Consider the following 14,285-nt stretch of genomic DNA (forward strand, 5'->3'; position numbering starts at 1 on the left):
TCGATAACTAATCCTGCATCATGTCCAAGAAGTTGTTTTTTTTTCCCATATCCTGAGCGTGGAGCCAAAGGACAGCAGGAAAAGATGATTGTTTCAGCCAAAGGGTAATTTACTGATCTAAAGAATACTCAAGACACCAACAAATCCCCCATAATGCTAAAAGGCTGAACAATTTCCCCCTGGAGTGCCATCTTGAAAAATTACTTGCATTTTACAAAATTGAGGTCTAGTAATACTTTACAGTGAAGAGGCTGAGGAATGCTATGATCTTACCTGCATTTAATGTCATTTGATTAAATTACATAATTTATGACCAGATACCAGTGCTACTTTTTTTCGTCACTGGCACTCGTACACTATTTCAGTGATACACACTTTAACAGTCTAATGGAAAAAATCCCACAATTTCCTTCAATTTATAATACAATTCTGTAGTTAACTGGTATTAAATACCGGTGGGGTATTTAACCACCCCACTGTTAACTGTACTTTAAGACATCAGCAGAGAGCAGGTTTGCCACCTCTCCCAGATGAGGGAGGCAGGTTTCATTCCTCAGCTTCTGCATTCACCAAAGCGGCACCGCTGACAACACGTTGCACCTCCCACGCCGTACTTGTGCTAATTACAGAATCATAGAATGGTTAGAGCTGAAAAGGACCTTAAAGATCACCTAGACCAACCCTCCTGCCATGAGCAGGGACACCTCCCACTAGACCAGGTTGCTCAAAGCCCCATCCAGCCTGGCCTTCACCTCCGCAAAGGGGTACGTGACGGAAAATAACCCCCCGACACCCTCTGCCGTCAAGGCGACGCCGCCTCCCCGCACAGAACCTCGAAAGTCCGACGAAGCACCATCCCGCCGCCACCCGTGGGCCCCGGGGCCGCCGCCCGCCGGCCCTGAAGAGACGAATCCCACGGCCTGCGCCGCCGCACGACGGTGGCGGGGCACGCGCCGCCACGGGCTCTCGCGCACTGACGTCACCACCCTGCGCCAGCCCGGCCCCGCTCTTCCTCAGGCGCTACGGCGGCCGCTCTCTCTCCGCGCCGCCTGCGCTGGCCCCATCGCCCTCACCCACCCACCGGCTGTCGCCCCCGGTCGCTGAGCCATGTCGCGGCCCAGCAGCGTTTCCCCGCGGCAGCCCGGCGGGGGGTCGGGGAGCTCGGGTAATCCCCCAGTTGCCGCCTCTCCCGCGGGGGGCCGCAGCCGAGGCAAGGGGCTGAAGGATATCCGCGTCGACGAGGAGGTGGAGATCGCGGTGAACCTGGCCCTGGAGCGATTCCGGTACGGAGAGGAGAAAGGTGCGTAGCGGCAGCCCGGCCAGCGGGGTGAAGGGTGGCGGGGAAGCAGGAGCGCCCGGGCGGGCCGGTGGCGACGGGGGGAGGCGAGACGAGGCGCCGTCCGCAGTGGGGCTGACAGACTTATAGGCCCGGAGGCTCTTTACGGGTTCACCAGCAGAAGCCTCTCCTCAAGGCTTTTCTGCCCGAATGAAATGTCTCGCTTCCGCACCCTGCATTGCTTGCAGGTGTCAAGGTACAGCACTGCCATTAGTCTCGTTGTTCACGGGAGAACGTGATAGCTTTGGGGACTGAAAATTTTGTAATGTCGAGGTGATATGTTAAGAATACTGCATGTCGTGTTGTTATGTTTGCTTTTTTTCATTATCTTTCTAGAAATGGAGTTTCCTTCTTCTTTCACTAGTACTGAAAGAGCATTTGTTCACCGTCTCTGTCAGTCTCTTGGACTGATATCTAAAAGTAAAGGGTAAGTTGGAGTCTAATTTTTTTATTTTTTTTTGGTGCAAATGAATGGAATTTCATGACTAGCGTTAAAATGATCTGTGTTTCTAGCATATCCTGCACTGTTGCAGGGAATAGTACTAGAGAAAAAAGTTTAAAAAGTAAGACAAAAATAAGTATCTTTGTGATTTGCTTTATATCTACTTAAAAAAACTTGCGGCGTTCTTAGTTTGAGATAGCTTTCCCTTACACTGTTTCATAAATTCTGTGGGTCCATAAAAAAGACTTCTCACCAAAATCTGTTTTTTGACCCAATGAGCTTGTGTGAAAGCTGAGAATCCAGCTCCCTTGGGACTTCAGTGGCAAAGCAAAAGGAAAGGGAAAGTTACAGGAAAAACCCAAATAGATGTATAGCGTGTGTGTGAGGACTGTTGTAAAACTGTAGCTGCTGCTGTTCCTCATTTTTGGTGATACTTCGTGATTCTTGCAAAAGTAGTGTAAAATGCTAGTTCTCTGATCTGTACTTAATCAGGGAGTAGGTGCTATTCAGCACTGATTGTGTTGAGCATGTAGCTTGGTTTCAGGAGATCTTATTCAAGCATAATGTGCTCTTCAAGTTAAGTTACGCTTCCAGTCTCGGGATGGTATAGCCGATTTTTGCCACAGGTGCCCAAGGCAATAAAGTTGGCTGAACTTGCATATCTTTGCATCATATTTTGGGAACACGGAATGTTAGAAAGCCTTGTCAGATGTGTGCAAATGGTTAGCCAGAACATGCTTGCGTTGTGCCTGTGCTGTGTGGTGCCTGTGCTTAGCTGTAACTGGTAAACCCTGTGTGAATCCTTGTTGATTCTTTGTAGAGCTTTGAAAGTGTCTCTCAGTGGCTCCCTAGTAGATTCTGTGGTATTTTTGGTAGTTGTTTTCATAGAATCATAGAATATCTCAAGTCGGAAGCGACCCATAAGGATTATCAAGTCCAACTCCTTGCTGGACTGCCTAAAACTGTAATCATATCACTAACAGTGCTGTCCAGATGCTCCTTGAACTCTGACAGGTTTATGCTATGACCACTTCCCCGGTGACCCTGTTCCAAGTGACTGACCACCCTCTCAGTGAAGAACCTTTTCCTAGTGTCCAATCTGAACTTCTCCTGACGCAGCTTCATTCCATTTCCCCATGTTCTATCGCTGGTTGCCAGAGGCAGATCAGTGCCTCCCCCTCCGCTGCCCCTCCTTGAGGAAATCGTAGACTGCAATGAGGTTCCCCCTCAGCCTTCTCTTCTCCAGGCTGAACAAGCCAAGTGACCTCAGCCACTCCTCATAAGTCTTGCCCATGAGGCCTTTCACCATCTTGGTTGCTCTCCTCTGGACACAATCCTGTAGTTTGATGTCTGTCTTATATTGAGGCACCCAGAAGTGCATACAGTACTCAAGGTAGGGCCATACCAGCGCAACGTAGAGTGGGACAACCATTCCCTAATTTTGTTTTGTGTTTTGTTTTTTTTTTTTTTTTTTCTTTTTTAATATGGAATGTTTGGAGTGACATAAAGCTTGGAGACTGGTTGAACTGAATTTAAACATCTGAGAAAAAGGGAATATTCACTTGGGAAGACATAAAGTGTATCTCTTTTTTTTGTGCATTGCACATTTAAGAAACACAGGTTTCCTTTTAAAATAAATTAAAATGTTTTTACGCTTGTTTAGTCTCCCAGATTTCCTCAGTATTTGTGCTTGCAATAAATTTAGAAATAATTAGTCTTCAAAAGCTTGATCATGATTGGCTTTCATCATTGAGTTTCTAGGTAGAGTATAATTTTAATGTTAATATTCGTTACTGTATCTGTGCCTGTTGCATAGAGTGGATAAGTAAGGGACACCTACAGAGGGTGGAGGCATGGACAGGTAGCCTAGGAGGAAAACAGAAAAGTTGTCCGAGCAGCCAGGGATCAGGTTAGGAAAGCTAAAGCCCAGGTAGAGTTAAATCTGGCCAGGGACATCAAGGGCAACAAGAAAAGCTTCTACACATATGTCCGTGATAAAAGGAAGACTAGGGAAAATGTAGGCCCTCTCAGGGAAGAAACAGGAGACCTGGTTACCTGGGATATGGAGAAGGCTGAGGTGCTCAATGTCTTTTTTTGCAACAGTCTTCACCAGCAAGTGCTCTAGCCGCGCTGCCCAAGTTACAGAAAGCAAAGGCAGGGGCTGGGAGAATGAGAACTGCCTATGGTGGGGGGTTGGAACTAGATGATATTTAAGGTCCCTTCCAGCTCTAAAGTTCAGTTTCAAACATATTTCCAACAGTTCTTTGCATTTTAGTATCAGTGTTCAGTCTGAGAAGAAATGTAGTGTTATGATGAAGTGTTTTGTTTCTAATTCTACATTGCAAATTTCACTGAATTTCACTGAATTTTTTTTTAGAGTTGGAAGGGACCATATAGATCATCTAGTCCAACTCCCCTGCTGAAGCAGGATTGCTTAGAGAATGCTACTCAGGACTGCATCCAGGCGGGTCTTGAAAATCTCCAAAGAAGGGGACTCCACAACCTCCCTGGGCAGCCTGTTCCAGGGCTCTGTCACCCTCACCGTGAAGAAATTCTTTCTCATATTCGAGTGGAACCTCCTATGTTCCAACTTGTGCCCGTTGCCCCTTGTCCTATCACTGGGAACCACTGAAAAGAGTCTGGCTCCCTCCTCCTTCAACTCACCCTTGAGATACTTATAAGCATTAATAAGGTCTCCCCTTAGCCTTCTCTTCTCCAGACTAAAGAGTCCCAGCTCTCTTAGCCTTTCTTCATAAGGGAGATGCTCCAATCCCTTAATCATCTTTGTTGCCCTTCACTGGACTCTTTCCAGTAGTTCCCTATCCCTCTTGAACTGGGGAGCCCAGAACTGGATGCAATACTCCAGTTGTGGCCTCACCAGTGCAGAGTAGAGGGGGAGAATGACTTCCCTCGACCTACTAGCCACACTCTTCCCTATGCAGCCCAGGATTCCGTTGGCCTTCCTGGCCAGAAGAGCACACTGCTTGCTCATTGTCATTTTGCTGTCTACCAGGACTCCCAGATCTTTCTCTTCGGAGCTTGGCTCCAGCAGATCCACGCCTAACCTGTATTGGTGCCTGACATTCTTCTTCCCCAGGTGTAGCACCTTACACTTTTCCCTGTTGAACCTCATGAGGTTCTTCCTTGCCCAGCTCTCCAGCCTGTCCAGGTCTCTCTGGATGACAGCACAGCCCTCCGGGGTGTCAGCCACCCCACTCAACTTGGTATCATCAGCAAACTTGCTGAGGATACACTCTGTCCACTCGTCCAGGTCACTGATGAATATGTTGAACAGGACTGGACCAAGTATTGACCCCTGGGGGACACCACTGGTTACAGGCCTCCAGCTTGAACCTGTTCCATTAACCATTACCCTTTGGGTCCTGTCACATAGCCAGTTCTCAATCCACCTCACTGTCCCCTCATCCAGCCCACACTTCCTTAGTTTTCCAATGAGGATGTTATGGGAGACAGTGTCAAAAGCCTTGCTGAAGTCAAGGTAGATGACATCTGCTGCCCTCCCCTCATCCAGCCAACCAGTTATGGCATCATAGAAAGCTATCAGATTGGTCAAGCATGATTTACCCTTGGTAAACCCATGTTGCCCACTTCCAATAACCCCCTGCTCTTCAACTTGTTTGGAGATGACATCTAGAATGAGTCTCTCCATTACCTTCCCAGGGACGGAGGTGAGACTAACTGGTCTGTAGTTCCCAGGGTCCTCCTTCTTGCCGTTTTTGAAGACTGGTGTGATGTTGGCCTTCTTCCAGTCTTCTGGCACCTCTCCTGTTCTCCATGACTTTTCAAATATGATAGAGAGTGGCCCAGAAGTTATAACTTCTGCTAGCTCTCTCAGCACTCGTGGGTGTATCCCATCTGGGCCCATGGACTTATGAATGTCCAGTTTGGCCAAGTGGTCCCGAACCTGGTCCTCTTCTACTGAAGAAAAAAACTTCCTCTCTCCATACCCTCCCCCTGGCCTCCAAGGCCAGAGGTTCATGAGGGACAGCCTTAGCAGTGAAGACTGAAGAAAAGAAGGCATTCAGCAACTCTGCCTTCTCCGTGTCTTCCACCACTGGGGTGCCCATCTCACCCTCAGTGGGCCCACATTATCCCTAGTCTTCCTTTTTCTGTTTACATACTGGAAAAAACCCTTTTTGTTGTTCTTAACTGTAGTGGCCAAGATGAGTTCAGCTTGAGCCTTGGCCCTTCTAATTTTCCCCCTGCATATCTTCACTGCTTCCTGGTATTTCTCCTTGCCTACCAGGCCCTTTTTCCAAAGATCATAAACCTTCTTTTTGTTCCTGAGCTCCAGCCAAAGCTCTCTATTTAGCCAGGCTGGTCTTCTTCCCTTCCTGCTTGATTTTTGGGACTTGGGTATGGCTCTTTCCTGCGCTTTTAAGAGTGCCTCCTTGAAGTGCGACCAGCCTTCCTGGGCACCTTTGCCCTTCAGGACTGTCTCCCAAGGGACACTTTCAACCATGCTCCTGAAGAGGCCAAAGTCTGCCCTTCGGAAGTCCAACGTGGCAGTTTTGCTGGCCCCTCACCTTGCTTCAGCAAGAATTGAAAACTTTATCATTTCATGATCACTCTGTCCAAGACGACCTCCAACGTTTACATCCCCCACAAGACCTTCTGAATTAACTATCAGCAGGTCCAGTATGGCACTTTCCCTAGTCGGTTCCCTCACCAGCTGTGTTAGGAAGTTGTCTTCCATGCACTCCAAGAATCTCCAGGACTGTTGCCTCTCTGCTGTGTTGTATTTCCAGCAGATATCTGGGAAGTTGAAGTCCCCCATGAGTACAAGGGAGAGTGATCGTGAGGTCTCTGCCAGCTGCTTATAGAATATTTCATCAGGCTTTATATCCTGATTTGGGGGTCTATAACAAACTCCCACCACAAGGTCTGCCTTATTGGTCTTCCCTTTGATTCTTATCCATAGGCACTCAACACTGTCTTCATGTGTACTGCCAAGTTCTAGGCATACAATACTACTCTTAACATAAAGGGCCACCCCACCACCTCTCTTTCCTTTCCTGTCCCTTCTGAAGAGTTGATAGCCATCAATCACAGCACTCCAGTTATGCGAGTCCTCCCACCACGTTTCTGTGATGGCAACCAGATCATAGTTTTTCTTGCTGTACGATGGCCTCCAGCTCCTCCTGTTTGTTGCCCATGCTGCATGCATTCATGTAGATGCACTTCAGCTGGGCTAATCGTCCCACTATTTTTCTGGGAGAGCAGGCACTAATTCCCACCTGTCCATGTGCAGACATTTCTGCAGTTACCATCTTATCACTACTCCTTATGTCTTCACGGCTGCATGTATCTTTCTCTCCTACATCGACTGCTGCAACAGGCTGCAAGGCCTTACTGGCACCTTTACCCACTAGCACACTACTCCTGGGCACCACTTTAGTAACCCTGGTTCCAACCCCGTCCCCCTTCAAATCTAGTTTAAAGCTCTCTCAATGAGCCCTGCTAATTCTTGTCCCAGTATCCTTTTTCCCCTTTGGGTTAGGCTTCCCCTACCTGCTGCCAGCATGCCTGGTGACCTGTAGATCAGCCCATGATCAAAGAATCCAAAGTTCTGCCGTTTACACCAGTCTTTTAGCCACAAATTGATCTGTTGAGTCTTGCTTTTTATCCCTTCATCTATCCCTGTGACTGGTGGGATAGAAGAGAACACCACTTGTGCTCCTGATCCCTTGACCAGTCATCCCAGCGCTCTGAAGTCCTTTTTCATTGCCTTTTGGCTTCTGGTAGCTACCTCATCGTTGCCTACTTGAAATATCAGTAGTGGGTAATAATCTGAGGGCTGAACCAGGGAGTGAATTTTCCTCTGTATATCCTTAATCCTGGCCCCAGGGAGGCAGGTGACTTCCCTGTGGGACGGGTCTGGTCTACAGATTGGGCCCTCTGTTCCACTCAGAAGGGAGTCACCTATTACAATCACCTTTCTTTTTTTCTTGGTTGGTGAGGTCCTGAGGCAAGGGGGTGGGTGACTATTCCTGGGTGCCTCACTGGGTAGATCGTCCTCTCTATTCTCATTTACCTCATCCCCAAAATCCAGAACTCCGAACCTATTATACAAATGCAGCTGGGAAGGTGAGGGAGGCTGTTGGGGGTTCTGCCTGCCTCTCCGAGGAAGGACCAGCTTCCATTCCCCCCTTTCTATTAAGTCCCCTCTCTCTGCCTGGTGACAGGGTGGGAGGGGATCATCTACTTTTATTAGAGCCTCTTCTTGCTGCCTTTGCCTCAGGGTACGGCTCCACCAGTCTATTTCACTTTCGCATTCCCTAATGCTTCTTAACCTTTCCACCTCTTCTCTCAGTTCCACCACCTGCCTGAGCAGGTCGTTTATCTGCTCACATCGCACACAATGGGTGTCTCTGGGTCCCTGTGGTACCACAGCCAGGCTCAGGCATTCGGTGCAGCCAGGGCCCTGCACGGATGCATCTTTGCGTGGGAGCTCGGTCTGAGTTCCCACATTCTTCTTCACAGGGGCTTTGGGGCGATTCGTTGCCATTTCCTCTCTTGAGCCTGAACGGAGCATTCACCCTCAGCCTCGCGTTCCCCTGTGAGGTTCCTGCCTCCTTTCTTACTCTCCGCTCTCCTTTGGCTTCACCGTCTCCGAGAAGCCCCCTCTCCGCCCTAGTCTAGCTCTCCGCGTGCTCCGATTGCTGCTTCCCACACGCTCTGTGCACGTGCGCCTGTGCACTAATATACTCACCCTTGCGTTCGCGGGCGCCCGCCTCGCGCTCTGAACCTGCTGTGGCTGTAGCCGCTTTTAAATTTGCCGCGGCTCGCCCGGTCCGCCCCCTGCCACTTCAGCCTCTCGGCTCCCTCCTCCTCGTTTCAGGCCTCTCCGCTCTCCCTCGGCTTCACCGTCTCCGGGAAGCCCCCTCTCCGTCTCGATCTAAATCAAATTTAAAGCCGCAGCACTCACCGCTGCCGCTCTCCGCGTGTACCCACAGGTTTTTGTTTTTTTTTTTTTTTTATAGCCTTCGGCCGAGTTCCAACCACGATTCAAAAAATCTCTTCTGCCAAGTGACTTTTTTTTTTTTTTTCTGTGTCGCGCGCCGCCTGCCAGACCAGCCGGCTGCCGCCGCCTCGCCGACCGACCGAGTGTCTGCTCTGACCGCGTTTAAATCCCCGCGGCCGCGCCCCCTCCGCGCCTGATTGGCTGACGCGGACTTCCGGGTTCCGGCTGGGGCTCGGGCTGTGAGTGGGGGGTCCCTGAGCTCCCAAACCCCTCCGTACAGCGCCATCCAACCCTCCCCGCGTGCTCACCTCAGTCCTCGTCGCCGGTGCTGCCGGTGCTATCAAATCTCTGATAGTAAGCATCCTGGGAATGTAATTTGTTTTACTGGATTTCGTTAAGTCTTGGAATATCACTAGAAGGCTGATTGTTTGACTGTTATGTCTGTTTCTTGATTTTTAAACTCTAAATCTCTTAAATTAGTCTAGAAATCAGTTTTGTGTAATACCTCTCATTATTGATTGATAGAGTGATTAGTGGAGCTGGCTGTCTTTTGAAAAGCAAATGTAGTGATAGATCTTTAGAGAAAGGTAGCAGAACAGTGTTACATTATGGAGGGTTGTTCTGGGTCTAGTCATCTCTAGTCTGCAGTGTCTGCTGTACAACCTCGTATGAGTAGAGGATGGTGGATATTGTGGATGCTTCTGTTATTTTGGTGTGCATTATGCTACACAGGACATTGTTTGTAAGTTTCTAGTTATTATATTTGAAAATAATCTAACAGTCATCTTGAAAGAATTATGGTCAAAGATCATTACATAGAGGACTATAGGTTTCTTACTCCTTAAATAGGTATTTTTCATTTTCTCCCAGAAAAGGAGCAAATCGATACCTGACTGTAAGGAAGAAGGATGGATCAGAACTAACACATGCAGTAATGACTTGTTGCTTGGCTCCCAGTACGAGACATGCTGTTCGGAGTTTAATTCAGAGATTTCCTGTCACAAATAAAGAACGAACAGAACTTCTGCCAAAGACGGAGCGAGGAAGTGCGTGTGCAGTTGAGTCTGGTATGTTCAGTGAGTCTTCTGATACAGACTTACAAATCAACACTGCTTAAAAACAAAAAAAAAAACCATCCACAGCCCAACCACAGAACAAAAACCTTTCTTTTCTGTCTGCTCTCCTGTACCAACAGACACCCTCCCTCCCAAACCAAACCATTAATTTTCTTGACTTTTAATTGTTAATACAGGGCCATGAGGAAACAAGATAAAATGGTGTCATGAGGAGCTTCAGCAGTCATGTCACCCACATTCCAATGTGTCCCTTGTGCCAAGTTACTTTTGAATCTTTGAGCCAGTTCCAACCAAATTTATTTGGAAGTACATTTCTGAAATGTACTGTATTTCTGAAATGTTCCTACAAGTTCCATGATGTGAGATTGAAGATAGAAGCGTTACTGCTGTATAACAACACCCTTGTGAGAAAATGAGGCTAGCTGTTTTACTTAACAGAAATTCGTGTTCTTAATAAAACAAGAACTTTTATTCTGTTTCGTCGTCTTCTGAAATATATTTGGTCCCTAAGATACTGCTGTCTAGACTTCTTGTTTTCTAGAATATAAAACAGTTTGCTGGAAGACAAACTTCTGATACGTTGTGAGTTTTATTAAGCAATGTTTCTAACAAGATTATTGCTTTGAGGGTTGTGAGTTTGAGAGTTATATTCTGTTTCTGTGTGGAAAGTTGGGTGTAGTGCACAGAAAATACTTGTACCAGTAAGCCTTGTTTCATTGGATATTTCTGATTTATGATGGTTCATGCTTTAAGCGCTTCCTTTCTAATTTTCAATTGTTTCAGGTGTTTAATAGTATTGTTTAATAAACAGAGGGAAGCTACAATAAAAGTACTGAAAAGCAGTTCCTTTGGAATGTAAGGCATAAACTAATGAGTAGTGTAAAATTACTTTCTTTACATCTCCAGAATGTTTTTTGGCTCTTTTAATGTGTTAGCCCATGACTGGCTCGGTAAAACAGTGTTTGTAATTTAATATATTAATCTGTTAATCACATTAAATACATAAAATTGAATTTAGAGCAAGCTTTTCATTCTTCTGGAAAACAATTACTAAAGAGTTATAGAATAGCATTCACAGTGCTGAATTTTAAGTAGTCTCCTCAGAAGATGTGTGCAGGTTCTTTGGGTTCTTATACATTGCTTTCTAATACATGACACTGTCCAGGGGTCTAGATACAGCATGGTTCAATTTGTGTGACATAAGACAAACCTTACCGACTGGAGCATTAGGTTATGTAAGACTGGCCGAAAGGAGGTCATAAAAGACCAGGGAGGTTGTGAAAGAAGATATATGAATCACAGTAAAGTTACCTTTTTGTCAGGAAACGTGCTTGTCAGTTTGGAGTAACTTAAAGGTTTATCTATATAGTGAATATTTCTAGGCAAAACAGTGGAGGTGTGAATGTGTAAGCATGATACAAAGGCCAAGAAAATATGCCAGGCTGCTTTTCTTGGATTTAGTTTCTGTTTCTCTTTTTGCTTTTCATGACCTTTTTTGACTTGGAGCAATGCACTGGGATAACCTGTTTTTGTTCAAAATATCTATGAAAGTAATAAGTCTTTTGAGGAATGTTTATTTCAAGAATCATAATAGGATGCATTACTGTGAATGTGACTTCTAAATGTGTGATAGGTTTGTCGCTTTATCTAGAGGGATGCATATAAAGTCAGGAATGTTCATTTTTAAGTAAAAATTTTAAGCAATGTTTTAGAGATATTCTTTTCTATCTGTCTAAGTAAATTGTTAACTTCTCTTCACAGAAAACAGAGAAGTGAACAAGACAAGTGGACGACTTAACAATGGTGTCCCCCAGGTTCCAGTGAAAAGAGGGGAATCAGAGTTTGATTCCTTCAGGCAATCACTCCCAGTTTTTGAAAAACAGGAAGAAATTGTCAAAATAATAAAGGACAATAAAGTTGTTTTGATTGTAGGAGAGACTGGATCAGGAAAAACTACTCAAGTATGTTTCTTTAATGAAATAAAAAAGATAAAAGTATTTATAAAAAACTAATGCCAATTTTGTAATATTTATGTAGTAAGATATTTCTTTATGCTAGTTTTAAGGCTTTTATTTTCCTATATAGTTGAAAATTTTGTGTTCTAGTTCACTCTCTTGCTTTTGAAATACTAAGCCAGCAGATACTAAAAGCATAAATGGGTCTGCATGCTTTTCTGATACATACTAGTTTTTCTTTAAAAATATTGAAGGGAAAGTAACTATGATTTTGTGTAGCCCTTTTCCTTCTAAATCTAGTTCTAGAGTAGAATATTATTATGTTAAAATGAAAAATTACCTATAGGTATTTTTTTATAGATTTCTCTGAAGTAGGAGAGAAAAATATTTTTTCTTTTGGAAACACATTAAACTTAAAATCAGAAATTAATTTTTGCTGTCTTTCTGCCCCTTCAAGTATGTTTGCAGTGATAATCGTATTGTGAATCCTTTTGCAACCTGTGTAATATTGAGACACAGTTAAATTGTTTCACTGTGGTAAAAAAACTATGACTTTCTTAAACTAAAAAATAAATTTAAAACACTTCTTTACAGATCCCTCAATTCCTTCTTGACGACTGTTACAAAAATGGAACTCCCTGTCGTATATTTTGCACTCAGCCAAGGCGTTTGGCAGCTGTTGCTGTGGCTGAAAGAGTGGCAGCAGAAAGAAGAGAAAAGATTGGCCAGACAATTGGTTATCAGATCCGATTAGAAAGCAGGTACTAATGATATTTATTAAAATCAATTAATCTTGTGTTGGTATCTTTAATGTTTTGTACATTTGTAACTACAGTATATTTGGGATACAGCCTAGTAAAAGCTCAGTATGTAAGGTATAGGTAGGATATGTTATTTCAGTTAATGGAGTATTTAAAAGTGAAAAAGAGAGCTTTTCTCCTGTATTTTGCAGTTTCATGTAGTAAGTTGTCTTATAAAAGTGGTTTGCAGATACTTTCTCTTGATTTCTGCTTGGATGTGTGTATGTGGAATTACTTATTTTCAGGTCAAGTCTACACTTCCCTCTCTTTTTTTTTTTTTCTCTTTGCTTTTAACATGTATAGATCCAAAAGTTCTGCAAGCTTTGAAGATAGGTAGGAAGACCAGCATGCTGTAACAAGTGCTACATAGTGAGGGTTGATAGGGGACATAGAAGGAAAAAACCTGAAATTTGTAAATGAGTTGCAATGAAGTTGAGCATTATTTATCAATCTACTTTGCGTTAAATTTACTCTGTTTCAGCTTGTATGCTTAAAGCGTGAAGAGATACAAAGTAGAGATTTCTAGGTCGTCTGAGGAATTTGTTCCTGAAGCAGAGGAGCAATGGATGAAAGTCTAAAGGTTCTGTGTGGTTTTTAGGTTCTTTGAACTGTGTAGATAGTGTGATTTCCAGAAATGGGCAGCAGTTGGGATATGAGTGAGAAGAAGATGGCAAAAGGTATAGCTGGTTATGTTGCCTATATGGATGAAGATATCACATAGCTAATGAAAATGAATGCACTTGAACAACAAAGACAAGTTAAAGAAGATTTTGAATATGTGTACAAAAGCTCACAAAGCTATTGAGTGAAAGAGCTAGTAAAGATGAATTGCAAATAAGGTGGATGATTAATGTGTGGAAGTACTATGCTGGCTGAAGAAGAAGAAAGTACAGTTCAAATCAAAATGGAAGAATCCTTCAAAAGTGTGGAAAATCCTGCTTATGGATTTGCAGTGTAACTGGGCAAAAAAGGTGGGGGATAGAGGTGTTTACAGTAACACGGGAGTCAATTTTTTTAAGTTTTATTAACTGTTAGACAGAAATGATGATTTCTAGAAGGCTGATGAAGAAGAGAGAAGAGTAGAGATGGGTAAAGTAAAACATTTCCATCTTGGATGTGTTACTTGAATTTCATATGTAGGAGGATTTTTGAAAGGAGGGATGAATTCCAAACTTGGAAAGAAATACACATATGATAACTAGTGAGCTCATGTCTTCCAGAAAAGAACTGTAGAGTACTCCAAAAGGGAACTTTTCATCACTTAAGGTGGCAGTGCTGGAGAAAGTAGTGGCAATTTCTGGTTTTACTTGCACATCTAACTCTGTCACAGGTACTAGAATAGTAACTTTTAAAGATTTTTAAATTCTTAAAAAGTTAAAGCATTTGGAAAGGTTCAGCTGCTTTCTTTGTTATTCAGTCAAGCATAGGCAAATGGAAAGACTGTATCCAAGCATATGCTGAAGAATTGGAACATGTTTTTCCAAAGCAGCCCACACTGAATTTCCAGTAAATTAAATAACATGGAGAGGTTCTCGAGGTCCAGTTTCACTTGCCAGTTTATTTATTTATATAAATTTGAATCTCGCTTTGTTAATTAATCCTTGTCTGAAGACTAACTGTCTAAGTCTTAGAGTTTTAAGCTCTAAGATGCTTATCTTAGAGCATAAGGACTAAGACTCCTTAGGAGCTCT

At 44.2% G+C, this 14,285-nt stretch overlaps 1 protein-coding gene across 1 annotated transcript in view; it reads left to right on the top strand.

Annotated features, from left to right (window-relative positions):
• The first annotated feature begins 1,107 nt into the window (after nt 1-1,107).
• The window catches only part of YTHDC2 (YTH N6-methyladenosine RNA binding protein C2), a 35,346-nt gene continuing 22,168 nt past the window's right edge, over nt 1,108-14,285 (top strand). Inside the window, exons 1-5 of the mRNA XM_074166112.1 lie at nt 1,108-1,300; nt 1,673-1,763; nt 9,634-9,830; nt 11,601-11,800; nt 12,389-12,555. Of these exons, the coding sequence (XP_074022213.1) occupies nt 1,108-1,300; nt 1,673-1,763; nt 9,634-9,830; nt 11,601-11,800; nt 12,389-12,555 (848 nt within the window). The remainder of the gene's footprint in view (nt 1,301-1,672; nt 1,764-9,633; nt 9,831-11,600; nt 11,801-12,388; nt 12,556-14,285) is intronic.

The sequence above is a fragment of the Numenius arquata genome, chromosome Z, assembly GCF_964106895.1.
Source record: "Numenius arquata chromosome Z, bNumArq3.hap1.1, whole genome shotgun sequence".
Lineage (NCBI taxonomy): Eukaryota > Metazoa > Chordata > Aves > Charadriiformes > Scolopacidae > Numenius > Numenius arquata.